This window comes from Carassius auratus, chromosome 31 (assembly GCF_003368295.1).
Source record: "Carassius auratus strain Wakin chromosome 31, ASM336829v1, whole genome shotgun sequence".
Lineage (NCBI taxonomy): Eukaryota > Metazoa > Chordata > Actinopteri > Cypriniformes > Cyprinidae > Carassius > Carassius auratus.
In genome coordinates, this window is record NC_039273.1 from 14,610,816 (window position 1) to 14,635,339 (window position 24,524).

The 24,524-nt window shown below is 37.8% G+C and overlaps 1 protein-coding gene and 1 pseudogene across 12 annotated transcripts in view; both read right to left on the bottom strand.

Annotated features, from left to right (window-relative positions):
- Positions 1 to 731: 731 nt before the first annotated feature.
- LOC113051194 (selenocysteine lyase-like) lies at positions 732 to 5,436 on the bottom strand (annotated as a pseudogene).
- Positions 5,437 to 5,986: 550 nt separating this feature from the next.
- LOC113050630 (kinesin-like protein KIF1A) overlaps positions 5,987 to 24,524 on the bottom strand; it is a 64,312-nt gene continuing 45,774 nt past the window's right edge. For 6 of the 12 annotated variants that reach the window (XM_026213823.1, XM_026213819.1, XM_026213820.1 and 3 more), the window contains 20 exons: positions 24,099 to 24,261; positions 23,911 to 24,001; positions 23,706 to 23,824; positions 23,534 to 23,589; positions 20,936 to 21,044; positions 20,768 to 20,834; positions 20,571 to 20,655; positions 20,380 to 20,485; positions 18,123 to 18,149; positions 12,851 to 12,965; positions 11,892 to 12,025; positions 11,734 to 11,795; positions 11,483 to 11,628; positions 11,182 to 11,379; positions 10,542 to 10,613; positions 10,223 to 10,347; positions 9,800 to 9,928; positions 9,432 to 9,624; positions 9,128 to 9,246; positions 5,987 to 9,044 (listed from right to left, as the gene is read on the bottom strand). In XM_026213823.1, the coding sequence (XP_026069608.1) occupies positions 9,002 to 9,044; positions 9,128 to 9,246; positions 9,432 to 9,624; positions 9,800 to 9,928; positions 10,223 to 10,347; positions 10,542 to 10,613; positions 11,182 to 11,379; positions 11,483 to 11,628; positions 11,734 to 11,795; positions 11,892 to 12,025; positions 12,851 to 12,965; positions 18,123 to 18,149; positions 20,380 to 20,485; positions 20,571 to 20,655; positions 20,768 to 20,834; positions 20,936 to 21,044; positions 23,534 to 23,589; positions 23,706 to 23,824; positions 23,911 to 24,001; positions 24,099 to 24,261 (2,159 nt within the window). In that variant the 3' untranslated portion in view covers positions 5,987 to 9,001. Of the gene's footprint in view, positions 9,045 to 9,127; positions 9,247 to 9,431; positions 9,625 to 9,799; positions 9,929 to 10,222; positions 10,348 to 10,541; positions 10,614 to 11,181; positions 11,380 to 11,482; positions 11,629 to 11,733; positions 11,796 to 11,891; positions 12,026 to 12,850; positions 12,966 to 13,390; positions 13,415 to 18,122; positions 18,150 to 20,379; positions 20,486 to 20,570; positions 20,656 to 20,767; positions 20,835 to 20,935; positions 21,045 to 23,533; positions 23,590 to 23,705; positions 23,825 to 23,910; positions 24,002 to 24,098; positions 24,262 to 24,524 lie in introns of all 12 variants that reach the window. The other 6 variants (XM_026213824.1, XM_026213821.1, XM_026213815.1 and 3 more) reach the window with 2 other exon arrangements.

A 24,524-nucleotide genomic window follows, 5' to 3' on the forward strand; every position in this document is an offset into this window, starting at 1 on the left:
TGGCCGTTGGCCTGTAGTCTGGATACCATCCCAAGTCCAATGGGCAGATGGAGAGGAAGATACAAGAGATCGGCCGCTTCCTACGTACCTTCTGCCATGGCCACCAGGACTCTTGGAACCAGTTCCTAGGGTGGGCCGAGTACGCACACCGGTCAACCGGACTCCATTCCACTCGGCTACCAGCCACCACTCTTCCCATGGTCAGGAGAACCCTTGGATGTTTCATTGGTCAACTACTGGTTCCGAGAGAGCGAGAGGGTCTGGGACACGGCCCACCACCAGTTACAACGGGCCCTACATAGGCGCAGGATGACAGCCGACCTTCGCCGCTCTGACACCCCAGCACACCAACCTGGACAGAAGGTCTGGCTGTCAACCCGTGACAACTGCCTGCGCCTATCATGCCGTAAGCTGAGTCCCAGATTCATTGTCCCATTCATCATCACAGAGCAGATCAACCTTGTCACCTTCAAACTCAACCTTCTCCCTGAGTATCGGATCCACCCCACATTCCATGTCTCACTCCTTAAACCTCTCCATCCTTATGTCTCCCTCTCCACAGAGCCTGGTGTAGCCGAAGCCCCCCTACTATTCCTCCTTGATGATGGAACTGCCTACGAGGTTCACGACATCCTGGACTCCCAAGGTTGTGGTGGACAACTTGAGTACCTAGTGGACTTGGAAGGATATGGTCCAGAGGAACACTCAATGACATCCTGGATCGGAATCTGCTAGACACCTTCCATTCCAACCAGACCTGCTCCATGGGGAAGAGGACATCCACCACCTTGTTGGGTGCAGGCCGTGGGGAGGGGGGTACTGTACATACACGCCAGGCTCCAACACCAACCAATCACAATGCACACCCTCACCTGAATACTTATCACTCCCTCTTGCTCCTCATCCACCTGCAATCGACCACTCCTACAAAAAACACACACACTCAGTCATTATCCTCTCTCCAGTGATCTCCAGTGTCTTCCTGTCTCCATCGTGTGTGTGTGTCAGCTACCTCCAGCGTCTTGTGTTCATCACCTCCGGATCCACTCATCTCACCAACCTCAAGCACCATATCCTCACTAATCACTACCTTCTCCTCTGCTTGTGCCTTAATAAATGTGTTCTCCTGTTATTCCAGTCTCCTGTCCCTGTATACCATAACAAATAGTCTTCATATTTTACAGCCGCACATCCTTTAAATTTTCCCCATGTCACATTCAACCTTCAAATCTCAGATAGCCTACTTATTCAGCTCAGAACATCCCAAGGGACAAAAGCAAATTATGAATCTGGTTGGCAAAACACCTTTTAGACATGATCAGGTTGGGCACATGCTTATATTATTGAGGAACACCATTATGTCATACTGTAACACTCATTCAAATGTGACGCTGTGACGAGTGGGGTGGGGCCGAGAGATGTGGGAACAGGAGCGAGGCCGGTGGAGTGATTGGAGATGAGCGACACCTGCTCGACCCACCGGTCTCGAGTCCCACAGAGGAGATGGAAGGATATTTTGTAATTAAAGTCTTTATTTGATTGTCCGCCGGTTCCCGCCTCCTTCTTCCTGATGATTATGTAGTTTTATCGTTACAGTGGTGCCGAAGCCCGGGAGAAGGAGGGACGCGCTGCTGAAGATCCCTCGCCGCAGTGGTGAATCCGCGGTGCCATCGAGCATGCGAGGAAGTGTGCCGGCATGGATGCTCGAGGTGGCTGGCTGGAGTGGGTTGCCGGGGATCTCTCTTATTAGTAATCTTATTATTATTATTGTCATTTTTATTATTATTATTATTATATTGTTTTGATTTTGAGAATAAAAACAATCAAAACATATGCATTTAAACCAGGGCAAGGTTTCTGTGCTTAATACGCAAGTTGCATAATGCAACGCAAAGCACTGTATCTGACCCTCCACAACAATGTCCACATCCTCAGGGTAGGTATTTCTACCCATACTGATCATTAAAGTGTTGGTAGCCATATGGTATGGAATCCCACAGTTTAGAAGAACATGGGACGTTCTAAGGAAATTAAAGCACATAACAAAATTGCTGCATTAAGGATTAAGCCTTAAAGACTTTCCATGCTCTGCTTAAGTTAAGTGCACAAGCCTTTCAAAGTATACTCTAGTTGTGGTGAGCAAAAATAGATGTGTTCAGCCACTTTTGTTTTTGAGTCCTCTAATTATTTAAAAACCTAAAAATTGTACCCTCTGACAACTGAGCATCACTATATATATATATATATATATATATATATATATATATATATATATATATATATATATATATATATATATATATATAGGATTTAAAATATGCATACATACATGCATACATAATTTAAGGGGTTCAATGGGCAGGATTTCACACAACACTGGTTAAAATTCCCACCTGTCCTTATACAGAAAACAAATGATATTGACCGTAAACCTTTTCCTTTTAAGTACAGATGACTTACTGATCTCCACTGTCTGAGTGGCAGGCAGCACCCGCACTGGCCAACAACCTCCTACATTTGGACAGCACTCTATGCCCTACAGCAGGGGGGAAGAGTCTCATCAATTATTCACAAAAGCTTTTACCAACACCTATTTTAAAAACAAAAATACAAATAACAAATAAATAAAAACTTCACTAATATTGTTTTAGGAAATTATATTAAATCAAGCTTAAATATATCATATCTTTGATTAATCTTAAATGTACATATGTGGACTATACTGTACATGTAGGTGACATTGTCTACCTATAAACATCAGTACAGTATGTACAAACATATTCAATTCATGTACTGTGAAACACAGATTGCATGGCTGGAAAATGGCCATTCACTTTCCTTGAAGTCCCTTTCCCAAAATGGATACATTGCAAAATGTCTGAGCCAGGAAAATGGCTATTAAAATGAATCTTTTCGCTCCCAAAGACAACTTTAAAAAATAAAATTAATTTAAAAAAAAAGAAATATTTAGACAAATACAGGCTACATGAATGTTCACTGAATCATTTGTACCAGTCAGCTACAATAAGGCAGAAACAGGACTTAGAAGCAGCTTCTGCTCCAGATAACATCAGATGTCCAGGAAATGGGCTTCATACTCTGCTAGATTTAAACTTCTTAATTCTGCAGTTATATAAAACAATTTTGCATGTACAAACATGGGAACAGACCACTGAAAATAATAAAGTATTTTTAGTGTCATAACTGTACAAACCATCCATTACTCTAAATAATAAATAAATCTAGTTAACCATGTTACAGCTATCACTGCTGTATTCTCAGTTCTGAGAAATAAAGAGATAACAACAGTATTGATTTCAGAGTCAGCAACATACTTGTTTTAATTCTGTTCAAAAACCCCATCACACAATAAACCATGTCATACCCCGCTCTGAAGTTGCACTCTTGTCCTCCTCCAAAAAACAGAGGGTAAACTGGGGTTGTGGTGCCAGGATCATTCACAAACAATGCGCCATTCTGAGGGCCATAAAACTGAAACACAGCATTAACAGGATTACCATCTATACATTTCTTTGCTTAGAGAGAGATGATATATTAACAGTGTCTCTTGTTACTTACCTTGTTTCCTACAATAGTTATATGGTCTACTCCCAGCTCATGTGCATCCACTCGTATCTTTCCAATAGCCTGTGCTGCATCGGTGTGCAGGAGGATTCTGGGAGCTGATGCTGCCCTCTGTTTGTTTACTTCCCTCACCCTCTGACAAATATCCTTAATTGGCTGTTGAAAGGAGAATCCCATTGGTTACTTTAAGTGTTTATGCTAAATCATGGCCAAAAAAAACTACTGTATACTGTATACTGTAAACTACTGTCTACAATGTAAGTTGATCTTTATTAACATCATGAAATGTTGTATAAAAGCAATATCACGCTCACAATTAAGCCCCGTCCCAATGGCCAAAACACAGTTGTGTGATTGTTTAACTATATGAAATAGTCCAATACATTAATGATGCCAGTCTCATTATTGGCCGGCATGATTGACACCAAGCAAGTTGTGGGATGAATCACTGCAATGACATCTTCGACCTCCACCCGTGCTGTGACCTTGGAAACTACAATGAGGATTCAATCAGGTCCAATCAGAGCACAAAGATCTTTGGTCATATTCATATTTTAAAACAGATAGCAGTAGACAAGTTTTGGATGAAATATTTCCAGTTACAGGAGTACAATGAAGTGATGCTCACTTCCTCAAACTAAACCTTTGGAGAACAATTCCTACATTTAAAGTTATAGACATAAAACCCAGGCCTGCTAACCTGCTTTGCCCTCTTTTAACAAGTGTTTAGCTGCGAGTTTGATGAAGTCATGCTCTACAGTGGAGATGATAATATGGGGCAGGGAGCCTCTTTCATTTAGCTGCTTGCTGTTTGTGCCACCCTCTGCAGAAGTCTTGCTCTTTGTGAAGTGCTCCACAGCTGTATGAAACACCAGATTATAAGCCTGAAAGTCCAGGAGAAAAAGAGAGCTTATTAAAATGGAAGTAAAGGTCCTTTCAACCTACCTCTCAACACAAGCAGCATGCACCATTAGGACAGGCACATGAAGAATCACAGATAGTGTTGTTTAAAGCTGTTCACACCAGCATGAATGTTTGGTATGATTTAGTCAGATTTTTTCATGACGTGTCTGTTCTGTCAAGATCCTGCCCTGACAGTCTTGTCTGTCCTGTCTTTGTTCAATGTGTCTTTGGTTATTTTGTTCCTGTGCGTATGGCTGTGTCTCTTGTGTTGGCCATGTGCTCATTTTGTCCTGCCTCCTTGTTACTCGTTACCACGCCCCCTTTTTCAGCTACTTGTTTCTTTCATTTTGTTATTTTTTTAAATAGTAGATGGGTTGAAGGAAAATGCAGATTCACTTTCTGACAGCAGATGAAAAAGGAAAAACTGGAATAGCCCGGTTACTCCAGGACACAAAGCAGTATGTATCATTATGTTTCTGATACTCACGTGTCACAAAATAAGTGAAGTAAAAAAAATGGTTTCAAGTCAGTTACTTCTATTATTATTTTTGTATTTTTTGGAGGGGCTTTAGTGTGTCAGTAGGAAATATCCGTTTATGTTTCCAGACATTCCTTTCGCAGTTAAATGTAATAATTCGGTGAGATAATTTTTTTTATTATTATTTATTCATGAGAGGTCTGACAATGTGCTCCACACAGATTATCTGATCTTGTTATTGTTCAGTCTGTCTAGAATGACATTAAGAAGCAGAAAAAAACTGAGTAAAACCAAATCCAAAAGAACTGTGAAAACGTCTCCAACAGGCTCAAAGAAACCTTCCTGAAAAGCTACCTGAAAAACGATGCGCAAGTATAAACGGAACAAAAACTTTTAAAAGCAAAAGGTGGTCACCCCAAATAATTAATTAATATATAGTTAATATAGTTTACTTGGTAAATAAAATCCATTTTTGACATTTATTTTATTAATAGATCTCTGCTATTCACCAAGCTGTGGTTTTATGTAACGGCTGCAATCAATCAATTTGAACCAAAGATTTGCACTGAAAATTCATCTTGGTGTGAACAGGCATTCAGTGTACTAAATTGAGTACACATTTCTATCCAAAGCAACAACTGCAGTTAAGGAACAACAACAGCTATTTATCATAAGAAGACAACAATATTTAAGGATTCAGTGCAGGCATAAAGTTGTCCAGTATAGTGTAATAATGCATTTTTGTAAATTTGATCACAAATTAATAAGTGCCTTTATTTATTGAGCTCATAGTTGTGCTATATAAACTAGACTTGAAAGAAATAAAGTCAGAATTCTGAAATAAAAATCACAATTACCTATTATATTATTTTTTATTCCATGATGGAAACAGACTTCCCATAAGTTTTACATATTAAATCAAAGATACATTCAGCTTGAGATTTCTTAATTTAAAATAAAATGTATTTGCATAACATGGATAACATAATGGCTTGAAACACACACACACACACAACAAAGTAATTTGTGTTGCATAAGTTCCACATTTATTTCATATCTAACAATGTGTCGAGTGTACACAAACATTTGACTCATAAATCCAACACTCAGAAAGAGACATTGAACTACTGCCCATGGAAGATGGTACAAACCAGTTACAACTGCATATTACACCATTCACAGCAATCATGTTTATATACAAGGCAAGTAAAACTGAGAGAAAACAACAGAAAAAATATGCTTATGAATGGAGTCTGTGAATAAGATAATGGAAGCACACAGATATTTGGTGTCAATTATGAGAACTGATTAATTCTTTTATTTTGGCAGATGATAAATCAATGCAAAGTTTTTAGCCTTAATAATAATGTAATGTTTTATGTAAATTGCTTGTAGAAATGGTATGGTACAGGCTATAACATGAATAATACCATTCAGCTCTCTGCTTTTCTACGAGGTGCAGAGACAAAAACCAAGACAAATTACATTTGGTTGTATGTACTCAAACTGAAAGTGATTATTTTAATTCTATGTGTTGTAGTAATTTAGTTGTCACTCGTTTTGAAAATGCACCTGCTATTACTATTAACATATGCACTTGTTTCTAAAAGTAGTGGCATTGCTTATGTTTTACTCTGAAATGGTTGTGAAAGTGAAGTGACAAATTGTGCATTAACTATTTTTCATAAACAGAGAATCTTCGGAAATTGAGAATCCTTTTAGGATATGTCTTCTGCTTTTACAAAGAAGCAGAACCCTGCTTTTTCATAGACACTGAAACCCACTTTTCAGCCTTCAATATTCTAAATAAAAATATTAGTAACTGAATTTTTGGAATTAGAAATGCAGATCTTTGAGGTCTATTCATTGACAGATCAAGGCTTTCAAAAGAGGTTAGTTCAATTTATTTTCCTGTACTAAGCATGTGCTGAAAGTTGGCTGGCCTCAGTCATGCTGATATGCCTGAATATTGCTGCCCTGTAGGAACCCCAGGTTTGCAAAAAGTTGATCTGTGCTCTAAATATGGGAAAGGCTTGTGTTAGGTAACCTCTAGTCATCCCAAACCAAATTATAAGCCGCCTGGACAAACTAGAATAAGCAATCAAAGTGCATGCATGGGTTCCGCTCCAGTGACTGCCCAAGTCAAGGTCTGACTCACAAAACTCCACGTTCTAACAAATGCTTTTGCACTAGTACAAAGTGTCTAAATCACAGCTGATGGTATAATATAACTCAAAAATCTGGTTTCATATTCCGGAAAAAAAATAGTTTGGCTGAAGTTAAACAACTATCAGCAGTCCCAACGCAGACAGTTTCTAAAGGGGTTTTGTAAAGCCTAAATCCATTGACATTAAGCACAACAATCATACCTGAGATGAATTTAAAATGTATTGTATTACATGTCTTAGCCTGTTGGATATTTTATATGATTACAATAGTTAAGTCACTTGCGGAAAAATAATATTTACAACATCTAGATATGCTTAGAAATCTCAAAAACTAGTCATATGTTGGGCATGTGCAATATGCGAACTAAAAACAAAACTAACTAAGAACTAACTAAAGCTGCATTTGCCTGTGCACAGAGAGAAAGCGTGGTATCGATGAGTAGGCCTGAAACATTCACTCTGTTAAAGAAGTGCACAGGGATTAAGGTGATGGAAATTTAAAAACAAAAACAGAGTAGATGATGCAAGCGCGGCACAAAATCATCACTCTCTGTGGTTTTGTAGAGAATTCCATCAGTACTGTACATTTGAGACTGACCAGTGCACAAACAATTGTTTAGGATTCTGGGCAATGGAGATGATTTTTCTCTACCTGATTAATAAAAAGAAAAATGTAAAAATAAAACTTATTTTCTTAACTAAAATAGTGAACATTTCAAAAAAGTAAAATTCAAGTAGTCTATATGTAATAGCAGCTATCCCAGCTATTCACTTTGAACCTGTTCCCCAAATGCTTTTCGTTGTGTCGTGGGAAATGAGAGCATTGCAGTCTGTAAAAGGGAGGTTAGTCAACTTATGCAAAAAATAAGTGCCATTTGCAGAAATTACACTGTACTTTTTAAAAAAATATTACAGTCTTCGTCAATAAATATGTGCTAGGTCAAATAAAAACTTTAAATAAATACCGAACTAGATAAGACTTCAATAGAAATGTGAAAAATAAAAAATAAATTAGACAGGTATTAGATAATGTGGAGATAACTGGATTATGATACATTTTAGATAAATCTACTGACCAGTACGCCAACATAAATAGGCCAAAACTTTATAGTGTTTCTCATATAGAGATATGAGAATGCAACCATTTTCCATTGCCAAATTTGTCCTCATGCATCCTGGTTATTTTGAAAACGTTATGCATTTCAAGGCCATACAAGAGAAACATTATAAAGGTATATGAGTATTTATGATGGGCTGTACAGTGTCCAAGAACTGCACTTAAAGAGAGTAAGAGCGTAATATGATGTGATTCATCTACTCCTTGCTCAGAACTGCTTATCATTGATCAATTCTATCGTCCGTAGCCAAGAAATGAATAAACATATGGTCTGCTGACTTAAATACTGACCAGTTTTATCGTTTTAAACCCAACGACTTAGAAGTCAAGAGAAACACAGTAAGGCCATGTGATCCGTTTTTCCACAAGCCCGATATGGACACCACTCTTCACAGTAACAAATTCAGATGTGTTTGCATGAGCTGACAGCTTCAGAATAACAAATTCCCATCACCAGGTTTCTAAAATGTTGCTGAAGACTACATAAGCATACTATCTCTACCCCAATAAAGTAGTCAGTATGTTCTCTTGGTGCTATAAGTTGAATATTTAGGCCACTGTAGATGCACAACAAAGGGGCCTTTAAGATACAGGTGCACAGTCGGTGCTAGTGTGGGCAGGTGCAGGTACACACATGTAGGAAACAGAGGGTCAGAGAGTTGATTAAGCACAGAAACTGGGGGATCTGTCAGTAGATCTATTTACAAGGTTAGTCCTTTGTGTTGTACAGTAGGTATACATGTAGAAGACTCAAAATCTCATCTGCCCGGCTCTTCTCCTGGAGAGTTTAGACCTGACGGGGAAGGAGAACGTCAAATAAATATTGGTATGACAGGTCTTTTAAAGTGAAAGGCTTTGATATCTGCTTTGCTGTACCTGATAGATCCAGCAAGCAGAGGGTTAAAGGCATACAGCCAGTCATGCATATCCTTGTCGTTACTGGCTTGAAGGAGTATCCCACGATGCTCTGTGCATACCGCAAATGTGTAGGGGGTCTGCAGTTAAGACAGAATCGAATTAGTTCAGCCTATAAACAATCCATTTCCTCAAAATATTTTGAGAAACTTGGAAGAGACTGAAATAAAATAAAATAATACAACTCTAAAAAGTTTCGCTTTCAGCATGGCCTCCTGGTATTCAAACATTTTCTAAAATAAATCAATGATTGTAGCTGTTTTACCTTCAGCATGGCCTGCTGGTCTTCGCTGTACTCCACTTGTGCCGAGGAGAGGTTAAGTATGGCCCTTTCTACTGTGTCTCTCTCTGTGTTGTAGATGTAGACATAAGGCCGGCGTACCACCACATATCTCTTAACCCAGTCATTACTGTGGGGCTCCAGGAACTGCAAATAACCTTTCTTTGACACAATTGGGCTGCAGCAATAAAATAGGGTACAGGTTAGAGTTCACTTCCAAAGATGCAGATTCCTTGATTCTTAGAAACTTAACCTAACTTTATATTCAGGTGAATGTAACATAAAAATAAAAACTCATCCTTTGAACAATAAACAATTTGTATGAACTGCACAGTTTTTATTTAATTTTTTACCTGACACGGATTTCCTGAATGTCTGGCACAAAAGTGTGGGATCTTGATTTGGACTCGTGAGGAGACTTCTTGGCCTCTGTTTCAGTGTCAGGGATGGGGCTGACAGCACGAGATCGAGGTGTTGGGGGTCTGCACATATGAGACATAACAATATAGATAGTAACTATTAGTTAGATAGCGTTTCATTTAGAGACATTTTTGACAGACATATTTAAAAATGTCTTTATGTTAAAACACTTGAATTTAAGACAGGAATATCTGTTAATCTGATCAATAGCAGACTAAGACATGATCAGAAAATCTTTTTTAAAACTGTTGTTTTTGAAATTCCATTTGGTTTGTGTTGCAGATATCACTAATATAATATTTTTTTTGGTTATTCTTCTAACAGTCAAAATGAAACAGCAGTCACTAAGTACTGACCTGAGTTCAGTGTTGTGCTCGTAGCGTCCTTCCACGAGCGAGGGGCATGTGGAGGACGGGGTGAGGGTACTTTCAGCACACACGGAGGCCGAGTCTTTTAAAAGAGTTACTGACATCTCGCTTAACTACAAAACATCACAACAGGCTAATCAGTCATTAAACACAGAACACAAACAATATTAAAAATGCTTATATGTCTAACATTTTCAGAAACCTAAAGGTTTTTAAGGCAGTATATTCTCAGCAGTCTGAGCTCTTAAAATCATCTTGATAGCTGACAGAAAGAAAAAGTGTAAGATATTCTCAATAGCATTTTCACCTTGCTCTCGCTGGCGCTAACACACACATGGCTGTAGTCCCTGTTAAAGGTGTGGTTAAGCAAACGCAAACACTGTTGGGACAAACAGAAAAGGGAATGTTAAATTCAATGACCAGAACCTTTTTCTCATGATTTCCTGAAGTGAACACTTTATATGAAATATTATGAACATAACAGCAATTTACAGTATTATATGAAACTATAATTATAATTATAATTATAGCACTATAAACATGGTTTGGTGACAATGGCAATACGAGAACAAGCCTGTACAAATTAATTTCATATTTCTATTCTATTCTATTCTATTCTATTCTATTCTATTCTATTCTATTCTATTCTATTCATATATTTAATTTAATATAATATATAAAGTTATAATTTTATAACATTAAATGCTAAATATAATAAAATGAAATAACTACTATAATTAAATAATAACAAATATTGTAATAGTAAATATATAAAATATATACAATTATATATATAAAGTAATAATTATTATAATACTAATAAAAAAAGAAAAAATTAATACTGGATGGCCCAGGCTGTAAAATAAAATAATTAATATATTATATATTATATATTAAATATATTATACATATAACATAGGTTAGCCCAAGGTTAGTCATGGATTTACCTTTGCAGCCAGCTCCATCTGCCTCTCGTTGGGTGTATCAGGGCCGGGGCAAGGGTTGTGGCCCAGGCCCAGGTGGGTGGATGGGGAAGAGGACTCGGTTAGATCCTCACTCCCGCAGGACAGCAGCAAGTCCTGGCCCAGCAGCAGGGTGGACTCGAGCTTCTCCCTAAGGAGGAGGTAGTGTCTGGTTTTCTCCACCTAACATTCGGCAGAAGGACATGAGTTCTTAGATCCTCAGCAGAGCTGCCATGCCACATTCTAGTCCTAACACGTTGAAAATCAAATAAGCAGATGTTCTCACCTCCTGCAGGAGGCTCATTTTCTCCAGCTCCCACTGATGGTCCAGGATGAGGCTGTCACTGCGGGGCCTCCAGCCAGCCAGGTTCTCCTCCCCTCGCACATACGCCACCGATGTATCCAGCACCCTTCTGCGCCGTCTTTGCATTCCTGCACATTCAGGTGTCATTTCAACAGCAAAACCCCCTAAAATCTACATTTCCCAGCATCACATAAATCCTAAGTGTAACAGACATGAGATGACTGGTGTCTTACCTGGGCTCCCTGCATCAGCCAAGTGGCACAGACTGAGCTCATACACACCAGTTACACGGTTTCTAAATGTAAAAACAAATGAAAGGAAACAATATGGTAACTTAAATTACAAGAGCAACACTGCAAAGGACTTGTGCGGTGAGATGAAGCAGCTGTACCCTTCAGATGGCCTCAAGGTGCCACTGCTGAAGAGGTTCCTGATGGAGCGAGCTGCTGGGAGCTTGGCGTCTCTTGAGACGAACACCATGCATAAGTCTTTGGTTATCACTGTGGGCTGTGTGCAGTTCTCCATCTGGGAAGAGTAAGGCACTGTAAGTGTTTCAATCTAAAGTGGTGCTTCAAATAACCATAGCTTGATATAGAAAAGGGAACACCTATAGAGTGCAAGTTTTCTAAAAAGGAACTGATTTTTAATGTGTGTGTGTGTGTGTGTGTGAATATAGTGCACAGCATTAATTAGTACAACCCCTCTGAATTAATACAGAATATGTATTTCCTTAATGATAACTAATGCAATTCATACAATATATGGAACCCGTCGGTAGTGTGCACAAAAACCATGCATGTCACTTCTGTATTCTGCATCTTTCTCTGTGAGATAAAAAGTCACTCTTTTCATCGCTTTTGCCAGCACTGAGTAACTTGTTTGCTATTTCCCCTGCTCTTTTTCTAGCAAAAATATCACTCATCACTAAATGAAAGCTTAAAGTGAAGGCCTGAATATTTCAGGGGCCTTGTCTCAAGTTCATTGTTCTTGAATTTCTGTGTTACTTTTGTCATATTGTCACATTTAAAATAATGATTTGGTATTCCTCTTGTCCTCTTTTGTGCAAAGAAATAAGTCTCCTGAGAGTTCCCTCTCAAGTGACTTCATTGTTCTCAGCATTAGTCTGAGAATGATTTAGTGGACTATATAACACTTTTAGTTGACAAGGAATGACTTCTTTGAAAAAGTTTTGGTTCAACATAATTACCTGTTGATCAAATATTGCCTTAAACTTATACCAGATCTTTTTTACTTTTTTTGTTTGTTTGTTTTATTTAGTAACTCTCAGGAGAGTGTACTCATTTTTTAATTCTCGTCCCCCCATATGAATAAATGAATGGCCTTGGTTACCTCCAGGTAAGCAGACAAAGTCATGTAGATTTTCTCTCCGTTAGGAGTGACACGGTTAAGCAGCAAAGAGTTGTGCATGGATGAATCCCAAGCAGCCTCAAAATGGTAGAATGTCCTAGATTAAACAGAAGAAAATAGCTTTAAAGATTTCATTTATAGACCAAGGTGAATATGCATATTCCCTTATGTTATAATTGTATAGATGCTTTTGTTTAATGCTATGCTAATACATAATAAATACGGCAAAGCACTTATACACAAGCATTATAGAGTCTGTGTCACTTTGATAAATCAGATCATATTGTATTATAAAGTAACATTATACACAAAAGTGTTTAAAAATGGTGAGGAGTGAAGACAACATAAATGCATGCAACAAAACACTCTAGCTTCATCACTAGATATAAATACCACCACCAATGATGTGTAAAACAATGACAGTTATCGATAAAAAAAAAATAGAGAAATTAAATTAAAATAATGAGGGATGAAAGAAGTGACCATTAGAGGAGAAAGGCAAGAACAAGGGGACGCTTATACCTAGGATTAATCCCCAAGGAAATGCTTTAGGTGGAAAGGAAAGAATCAATGATAGAATCAAAGGTAAGACAGTTCAGAGAAGTAAACTACGGCGTCTGGTTGTTATCAAATCATATAACAATTAGAGAGATGTTATTGCGTCTTCTATCAACTTACATAAGCTCTGTTATGGTCTCACAGACCTAAAATGAAGTAATCTTGGCCCTGAAGTCATGCTATACCATGAGAAATAACATGAAAATAGTATGGGTTGCATCTTACTCATAAATTATATTCACCTTGGTGAACTTCTAGCCTACCCACCCTCCCTCTGATTAATACAGGTCATAACCTGCTGAAATAATCACAGATTAGATTTCTGGCCCTCGGCCTGGGAAGGGTCTTAAATCTCCAAATTCCTGAATCAGAAGTAAATATGAGAGGGGCCGAGCTTCTCTGAGGTAAGTGATAGATTGAGCTTGTGTGCTTTGGATGTTGAGTGTTAAAGTGAATGAACCAGCATGACCCAGTAGGCAGCTTTGAGGCTGTCATTTAGACAAAAAAAGTGGGGGTAGGGGGCTGGGGGAGAGAGTTCCTGGAAATCGATTTGTTGAAGGGATAGAGAGAAAATAATTAGACAATGTGGGAGGAATTTCAACGGTCACTGTGGGGTTGTGATCAAGGATAAGGTCTAGAGCAGAGCACCCCACTTCTTTGTCTACTGAGGACAGAAAAGGAATTTTTCATCCAAAAAATAAAATCTTGTCATCATTTAAGGCTGGAATACGCTACATTGTCCCAGATTTGCTCCTATTTGTAGTCTGGATGAAGTGACAATAGTTGTCGAATGTCAGAGCCAGTCATGCAGATTTTGGGCAGGTGGAGTTAACAGATTTCACAGAAAATTGTGGTCTGGTGTATGGTGCCTAGTTTTTTTTCAGTAACCATTTACAAAGTCGGCAGGTATATGATTCCTAGTGTTTTAAAATCTGTTCAGATTTCAGAAGTCATGTAGTGCATTCCAGCAAATCCAGCCTGTACCTAATTCTCATATTATTCTAAAACTGTATGACTTTCTTTTTCGGTGTATCATAGATTTTCTGAGAATTGTCTCAGTGAAGGGGGGGGGGGGGGGGGGCATTCAATGGAAGGCATTCAATTCAATGCAAGACAATATGGCCTTTCGCACCACGGCGACCTTTTCAAGGTACCTGAACTAAGTGTTGAACTACCCACATTTTTGTGGGAACCAAATTAGCTCCTACTCCGGAGCAGGGTCAAACCAGCACAACTGGTACTAACCGTGACATAAGTAGACATTGATTGGCCAAACGCGTACGAAAACGCCCTCATCCGCCATGATTTTAAACGGCATGTAAACATTGTGTCAACTAATTTCACAAGTATGATGAACAGCGATAGATGGATGGACGCAGAAGTGCAGGCACTTGTAGCAAATATAGCACTGCCAGTTGTCGCTGGAGATTCTTAGTCCTCCTTTCCATTCTTTCATTCACTTTACATATACATAGACAACAAAAACACAGCTCCAATCACAGCATCCTCCATCCTCCTGTTAATGTTGTTCTTCTGTTTCCTTTGTTGAGCGCCACATAAAAATGGGCTTAGATCAATTCCTAGAACACATCGTTGGTGTGAACGCATCCCTTTAAATGGCACTGGGAAATAGTTTATACAAAATCGTCCCAGTACTTTAGTTCTATACATTTAGTTCTGGAACTAAAGCAGTGCGAAAGGCCCTAATGCACTCCAATGTGGTTCCCAACATTCTTCAAAATATTTTGTTTTTGGAGACACAATAGAAATTAAGTCCTAAAGATTATTTTTGGAATGACATGAGTGTGAGTAAATGATGACAGAATTTTAATTTCATAATCTTATACCCAGTTACCATATCCATATACATCTCCTAACAAGTGGTAATTAAAGGAAGAGAAACAGTTGCCTTGAAGTATTTCTATTTTTTGGTTAATAGACTCTCCCTTGCTGATTTCTAAAATAGTTCTACAATATATACAATTAAATGTCCTGCAACAGGGTATATGTTCAATATTTACAAAAAAAAAAACGTTGACTTTGGATTTGACATAGCCCTTGCCTAGCAAGACTGGATATGTCTGCAAATGAAAAATCCATATTGATCTTCCACTATGCCCCATCCATATATATGGATGAACTGCTGGAAACTTGCTGAGTAGAAGTGTGTACCTTTTAAAAGGTTAGGACCCAAACACAGACCTCAGAGGACACCCAACTGATCCATTTCTGGTGTTATTGTTCGCTCCCAAACAACCACATAAATCAAGCTCGGCATACAAAGTAAAATGAGGGGATTGTGACAATAATTTCCACCTCCCATTTACACATGATAAAAGAGATTTCCTGTTGTTCTAACTTCCCTTTCAATATTTCTTTCCCTTAAATTTCTTATATCAGCCAATCCAAACTATAACTAAATATTTATGAATATTTATAACTAAATATACGGCGAGACATTTCTTTCTCAGTTTATTGGTTCTGCTTACATCGAGGACCTAAACTACAATGAAGAATTGCTCACTGCACAGGGCTAAGAAAGCAAGCATGCTATCAATGAGGTAATGCTTGCACCCAGGCTGCTGGAAATTAAAATAGGCTTCTGTGACAACATGGATTGGAGGGACAATGAAGAGCTTTACTTACTGTAACTGCAATACCTTACCTGCAAACTCTTGTTGGAGTGCAGATAATGTTTACAGTACAGTTAAGTGTGTATTAAGAATAATATCATATGCTTTAAAGAGTCTTTGTACGTTCCCAAATCTTTTATTGCTTTAAACTGGATAGGATATTTAGGTCCACAAATTTTCAAATTATAATAATAAAAAAGAAAAATATATATCTATAATTATTTACTGTTGTAAAAATGATACAGTAAAAACATGCATAATTGGTCAACTTTAACTTTCCTCACAATACTGGTAAATAAATAAATAAATATCTTTGCGCGAGTATTGAATATATAAATATATCAAATGTACAATGTTTTATAAACAACACATTTATGATGAACTCTAATTTATCATGTGGTATTTTTATTATACCACCTGTATTATTATGGTGGAGGTTATCAGTACATTTTAAAGTACAAAAGAGGGTTTGGTAGTTCAGATTGATTGGTATTCTAACATAATATCACAATATACAGTTGTAAAAGTTGTAAAATGGCACCAATATGCCATCCTGTAATACTGGAAACATTTTTATATACGAAAGTTTTGCACTGAATGGTATGATAAATACAATTCTCAGTGTGTTCTGCAATTGCCCTGGTGAACTAAACAGTCCTGGCAGCACAACAAGAAAAACGGACTTGGATAATAACAATGATCTCATTCCCTTCTGAGGTGACACCACCCTTATATTTACAAACAAGCAGCTAATTCCTGGGATTACAGTTGTCCTGGTTTGGTAATTACAGTCTGCAGAACAAGCAGCACATAGAAATGTTTACTCAAAGTCATTCAGGCAACACGTGTTTGAAATCGTCAAAGAAACACTGCCCCCTAGTGGTAAAAAGAGCAGCTACTCATGAGCAGAGAATGCCAAGTGGGCCTAACTGTCAATAAAAGAGATTAAACACATTTTTTTCGCATGAGATCGTAAATCTCAGTAGACTAATGTAACACAAATTTTGTTCCGAGATTCATGATTAATACCGAAGGTAGCGGAGAAAGCCCTTCCACCCATAAGCAACACAGACCTCATAGTGTGTGGTCTGGCCCCAAGTTAACACCACACACAGGCAAAATTTTGTGCTTTGACATTTGTGATGGAACTTGATCTGCTTGCAGAACAGTTTAAATGAAACCATACATTTTTATTAAGATATGTCATCTAATTTGTTGATCAAGAGCAATACATTTATGTAGGTCTGATGGAGCCTGTGTGGTAGAGTGACTCATTTTTATTATTTTTATTTTTAATTCCTTTTTGTTCAAACTGGAGGAATGAACGCAAGAAGTGAGTGACATACATAGTAGAATTCAAATTAATTTATTAAGTTATAAAAATGGTGTTTCTATTATGTTTTATTTGTGTCCAGTTTAGAAAATGTTTTAAGAACAATGATTTTTGGTTACACAAACGATAAGGAGACATTCCACTGCATCATTTCACAAACATTATGGTAAACTTTAAATAGATCTTGTGAATGTTCTCTGTAGTAATATAAAAAAATTATACCAATGTCTAAAACATTTCACGATTTCACGAATAATTTTGAGAACACCTTGCCAGAATATTAGCCAAAGTTCTGAAAACATTCCCTGTTAGCTGGGAAGGTGACTATGATCTCTACAACACCTCCTGCAAATGACAGACAAAAGCCAAGCCATGCAATCCAGTCACCTAAAGGTGCCAAGAAATGTCAAAAACATACAATATGGAACAGAAGCTTCACACACAAAAGCATTTCCATGGGAGCCAGACTGAAATTCTCTCATGTTTTCAGAAATAGTAGGAGGGAAAGAGAAAATAAATAGGCAAACCAACAAGAATGAAGAAAAAGCAGTATTTAAGAGCCAAAAAATGAAGATGGATGCTGATTGGACTGATGGCCATAGAAATAAAAGAATGGAAAATACACAATCTGTGTGTGTGTGTGTGTGAGAGAGAGAGAGAGAGAGAGAGAGAGAGAGAGAGAGAGAGAGTGTGTATCTTATGAGAGGAAAGGGATTTGAAGGTAATATACCTAGGAATGTCCGAATCAAGAAACTGTCTGGAAAAACACAAAACAACATTCTGTTAGTGGACTTAAAATATATTTTAGAATCAGTAGGTGTGGAGAGAAGCTTGTGTGGAGGCCCAGAAGCTTGTTCCCAGATATTTGACTTTGTTGTTTGAATACAATGTGGTTGTCAAACTCTCCGGTCACATATTTGTCCTGGTTCCTTTGCATTGGTGCATGAATCCGGCTCTGTTACGTGGATTTTATAGAAAGTGTGGACTATCTAGTGAAGACTTGTAGTTAAATCGCAGGAGAGAAGGTCACTGCTGCTTGAAACGGAAGGTTTGAATGATTCTTTAATGCGGTTTTGCATCAGTGGGGTTCAGGCGGACACATCTAATAATATATTCAGATTTAATTTGAAGCATGTTTGCAAAGTCTGGATGCTGATATACGATGTCCATCTAAGGTGAAGTCCTAGTAATGCACTGCAGATGACAAAATGCTTTGTTTAGTTGCTACAGCATAACGTGACATGAGAAACGTGGCCTTTTGTTTGCAATAACTAACATGATTAGAGAATGTTAATGATTGTTTTGATTAGTAAAGTGTTGACAAATTAGCTTCGAGTGATTTTAAATGGTAATTATTCTTCTGATATAAATCTTCACATGCAGATCAGCGCTACGTGATGGTGGCTAGCAGCGATGCCAAGAACTCGATCCACTGTGTGGTTCAGTGAGCAGGTAGTTGAGTCTGAGCAATGGAGTGTGGACAGAGCGAATGGAATGAACAGATGAGAATGGACACAAATGCAGACCAGCATCAGTTAGGAAGACTTGCACAACCAAGGAGGTGAACTAGAGAAACATTTTTTCCGATTGCCTGCCTTTCTGAAAATAGCGAATGAATATTTTCAGATTGTTGGTTCAATAAATCGTGACCTCCTTCATCAAGGCTAATAAAACCACATTCTGTCTTACATGCAGCAGGAGAGAAATGATAATTATGAGTTTTATAAAACAGAAAAAGAGCAGCTCTATGGATTAGTCTGACTGTCAAGCGATGTGTTAAAAGCATCCTGACCCGCTGAGGTTATGTCATGCAGCATTGTCTCCACAATGAAGAAGTGTGTTGAGAATTGGTATTAAGATATTTTGAGCAGTTCAGGATAGGTTTTTATAAACTGTCCAATTCTGATCCTATAATATTCCTCTTATTAAAACAGTACCTACACGGTCAGTAATATATATTTTTTTATTTATTTAACAAGGATGCATCACATTTTAACAGTAAAGACATTTATAATGTTACAGAAGATTTCTATTTCAAATAAACGCTGATCTTTTGAACCATCCTGATAAAAATGTATCACGGTTTCCACAAAAATATTAAGCAGCACAAATGTTTTCAACATTGATAATAATAATAATGTTTCTTGACCTCCTAAAATCAGCATAATAGAATGATTTCTAAAGGATCATGTGACACTGAAGAACGAAGTAAGGGCCACTGAAAATTCAGCTTCGCCATATATTAGAAAGCAAATATTTTAATAAATAAATTATAATAATATTTTACAGCGTTACTGTTTCGATCAAATAATTGTATCCTTGTTAAGCAAAAGAGACCTCTTTAAAGCATTTTATTAAATCAAATAGACCCCAAACTTTTGAACAATAGTATACTTTTAAGCCCCCCTAACGTTCTGTTTTGAGTTCTTTTGGAGTTCTTTTTGGTTCCCCCTTATCTGCAGGATCAGACTCTCCTAACTCTGTAAAGTGCACCTAAAAGCTTCAATATGGCAAAGTGTGAATATACTTCTTGTCTTTGTCTAAGGCTAGCGCTGTGGCAGTACTGTTTGATTTTGAATCTCTCCCTTAAGACAGGACTTTAAGTGCTATTTTGAAGATTTGGTTCACTGACTCATTTATCTAAAAACATATCGCTTTAAAGCTGTGCAGAGAACTGTTTGTCACAGGCTTGAGGATGAGGAGAGAGTCATATTAAGTACAGCAATCACTAAAATAGAGACCCGGTATTAAAAAGAGTGTTGTGGGAAACAGCCAACATTAAGAAAATCTGCAACTGAGTGTTCTGGGAGAAAAAAAAGGCTTCATGTCAGAAGAATAAAACTTCCTTTGGAAGTGTTCTTGAATATAAAATGACAAGCATAACTTTCAAGATGTTTTATGTTTAGTGTTAAAGAAAGCATGAGAATGGCAATTTGATTTGTTAACTTCTAAACTGCTCTTATTATATTTATTGGTTGGGAATGTACCTGTCCTCATGTGCGGGTCGGATGTATCCTGCAGACAGTATGTTAAGAGAGAGAATATTGGGGTCGATGATTGTCTCATCTGCTTCGGCCGTGTTCCGGATGCGCCCTGTCAAACACAAAGACATTTCTTGAATATCATCCAATTTCACTTTGGCTTACGCATAAGCATTTATTTTTAGGCCCAAACTCACCTACAACCAGCTCTCGCACCTCCTTCCACTTAATATCTCTTCCTGACTCATGTACTATGGTGACGGTGACTCTCCTTTGGATGCCCTGTTATGTAGATGTTGTGTTATTTGATGTTATTTTCAAGTCTAATGTTAAAGTAAACAGTATGAGAGAAAATAACCCAATGGAAAGGGAAATAAAGAACATTTCCCAGTACCTGATGTAACATGAAAGTGCCATGGCAGGGCATGCCTACCCGGTGGTCCACTACAGCTGGGATATAGCTGGAAGGGAGAGATAATGTCAAATACAATAACTAGCACTGTCACACTTTCCTGGATATAAACAAAAATTGAAAAGGTCAACGGTTAAACAAGACACTTACTCTCCATTGGCCTCTAGCTCACAGATTTCAAAGAAGACCATCAGGTCGTATTTACAGTGGCACGGTCCTGCCGTGGGTCGAGTGAGAGCTGTCAGTTTGGTGGCAGGTACTATGCAGAAAGACAGAGAGACAAGGAGCATCAAATCAATACTGAGTTAATCATAGACCAATGGATATAAAAATTAAAAGGCAGATGAAAGGTATACTAGAGATTCACAGGAGCGAGGAAGATATGCACCACAAGTATAAGAGGAGGAATAAACCAGTTAGAGAGGAGCAGGAGTGGGAGATCAGGAGTCCGATGCAAAGGCACACTGCTGTTAAGATGAATAAAGTCATGTGAATTACAGTGATCCCTGAACATCTGCACACGCCAAGCAGAAGTAGTACGGGAATAATTCACCCTAAATTGAAAACTATCCAAATGTGTTAGACTTTCTTTGTGAATTTCTGAAGAATATTCTGGCTATTTTCTTTCATGTAAGTTAACAAGGACTAGGGCTGTCAAACACCAAAAGCACCACAAACGTATTGTGAAAGTTATTCATTCATAACTTATATTACAAGTCTTATTAATTCATGTGATAGCTAGCTACACATTGAGATGAAACAGAGAACCAGATGAATGATTCATTAACAAATAATTCAGATTTTGTTAACTAGATGCAATATACAAACCAGTGAATATGATACTGTATGTCCAGAGACAAGAAATCTAATAAAAACTAGCAACCAATAACCGAATATTTAATAATAAAGACCCAAACTACTATCCTGCAGAGATTAAGGGACCACCGCATCATCAAGCAGTTTCAAGAGACAGAACCAGTTTTACTCATGCACTGATACATTCTTAGTCCAGCACTATTCATCAGTTTATTTCTGGTGAATGATGTCAGAGAAAAAGGCTAGAATCATCCATCTGCTCAATGAGCTTTGTATGGAGAGGCTGAGGGAGAGAAAAAGACATACACCCACACACAGTATTAACAGGCCGAAACGCAGCCCCTGGAACAAAGCCTCCTTCAGTCTGTCAGTGCAGAGAGTTGGTGTGACTCCCAGTGAAATGGGGAAAGAGAATGGATGCTAAATGTCTAAATATCACCTATTTTTAGTTTTAAAAAAATCCAAGAAAATGTCCAAGTATAGTTTGGAATAATTTAATACAAGTTTGGAAAAACTAAGTTTTCAAAGACTGTCTCTTAGGTTTACCAAGGCTGCATTTACTTGATAATATTGTTACAGTTTAAAGTCACTGTTTTCTATTTTAATACATTTTAAAATGCAATTTAAAATGGTGATTTGTGATGGCAAAGCTGAATTTTCAGCAGCTTCAGAAATCTTTCTAATATGCTGATTTGGTGCTCAATAAACGGTTCTTTTCAATGTTAAAAATCGCTGTGCTGCTTAATATTTTTATGGAAACAGAGATACATTACCATTCAGAAGTTCTAAGTATGAAAAAGGGGGAGGGGGGTTACTTTTATTAATCAAGGATGCATGAAATTGATCAAAATTTACAGAGATTTATAATGTTACTAAAGATTTCTATTTCAATTTAATGCTGTTCTTTTGAACATTCTGTTCATCAAAGAATATTGAAGTACCAGTGTTTCCATACAAATATTAAGCAGCACAAACATTTTCCATATGATAACCATCAAACTGTATTTGCTGAGTTGAGTTGAGTTGAGTTGTGTGTTATGTGTTATGTGTTAGATGTGATGTGATGGGATGTTATTACAAGTGCATTAGACAGACCAGAGGTGCAGTTTCAGGGACATTCTTTGGCCTTAGGCACTCAGACCAATTACAGACCCGGCTTCTGTGCTTTTATTACTGAACAGATAGACAAGGGCGGGGCCGGCAATCTGGCTTGCTCCTCCCCTTCAAGGAGGTAGGAAACAGCCACGCCTGCTGCATTGAGGGCGTGGCTTGACAGAGAGTCCACCAGAGCCCCACTGAAGACCTCTGGCAGCAGGTAGCGAATCAGCTCCAGGTTCTTCTCCCGATCAGCAGGAGTGTCGTTATCTGTGGCTAAACCCACCACCAACAACATAAAGACTGTGACATGGCCAAATTAACCCAAAACAGCGACATAAAAAAATGCAATACAAGGACGAAGCAAATAATATGTTCTAAACAGCTTCAGCCTCAACGTGATTTGGCAGGACACATTAAAACATCTCAGCATCTTCTCTTACCAGTTTGACTTCTTTTCAGTTTGACTTTACAAAAATACTAAATACTAAAATTCTTACTGAGACTTCACAGAGGTCTTTTGTTGAAAAGAAAAAGTTTACAAATGTATGATGTCACTATAATAGAGGCCAGTTTTTGCTTTTGTTGGAATCTTGACCCTTGTTTTTTTTTAAGCATTAGGGTGTTTTTGGCTGCTTTAACTTCGTCTTTCTAAAGCACATTCCTTAAAGCAAGAAAGGCAAGAGAAAATCTGATCAGATGACTTTGGTTAGTTATTGTTGATGATATAGTCGTCATGTGGCGGTCATATTCACCAGTGTCATTAACAAGTGAATTAATGAAGTACAAAATATAAACAACAAAAAAAAAATGGTCAAATACATTCATTGCCCTCACCTGGTTTGGAAAGAGGCATGACTCTCGGGAACTGTCGTCTGCATGGGCGCAATGGGCTGAAAAAAAAAAAAAAAAGTTCTGGTTGTTATTTCAGTATATTTGATGGATGAATCCAGACATTTGTAGCATGTATTAATCAGAGTTGGAAATAATAAATATCGCCAGGATCTACCTAATGAGATCCTTGCAGAGCGGAGGGAAAGCCTGCTTCTGGTAATGTCCAAACACTTCAAACACGATTGGCTGAGTCTTTATGTACTCTGTAAAGGATTTAGTCACTTCCACGGCAATCTGGAAAATCAGAGAAACAAGTGTTTTACCCTCAGTCTAATAAAAACAGTGTGACATGGAGCTGGGTGTTACAGTTTAAAGCTCACATTCTGCACATGATAGAAGCCAAGTGGTGGACCACGTCCAGTGTTCTTCAACGGCTCTGTGGAAAACGCTTCATCATGTCTGTGAATAAAACTACAAACAAGGAGTTTAATAAAAGTCAATTAGATACAGAACAATGACAAATGTCGGCTAGTGGGAACAGACTTCAGAACATAACAGAGGCACTTACTTGAACTGGCAGAATATGTCTGCGTATTCTGAGGATATGCTTGACGCCTGCAGCACAGTAACTCTGAATGTAAAGACTTCTCCAATCCTCAAGTGATCCAGAGCACCATCAAGTACGCCATCAAGACCCGTCTTGACAGGATTGTCCAGCTCCTCTGGGTTAGCTATGAAAAATACATGAAGGAAAAGATGTCCAGTCAAAGAAATATGAAAACTCCATGGGACAGCTGAAACTGGCATATACTGTAGATTCAGACTTCAGAAACACAGGGTTGTAGGTCATGTTTCCACTTACACACACTACTGTTAATACTTTTACTCTTTTTTTTTATCAAACAAGGCAGTAAAGACAATAATGTTACGAAAGATTTCTATTGAAAATAAATGTTGTTGTTTATATTCATAAAAGAATCCTGAAAACATTTAT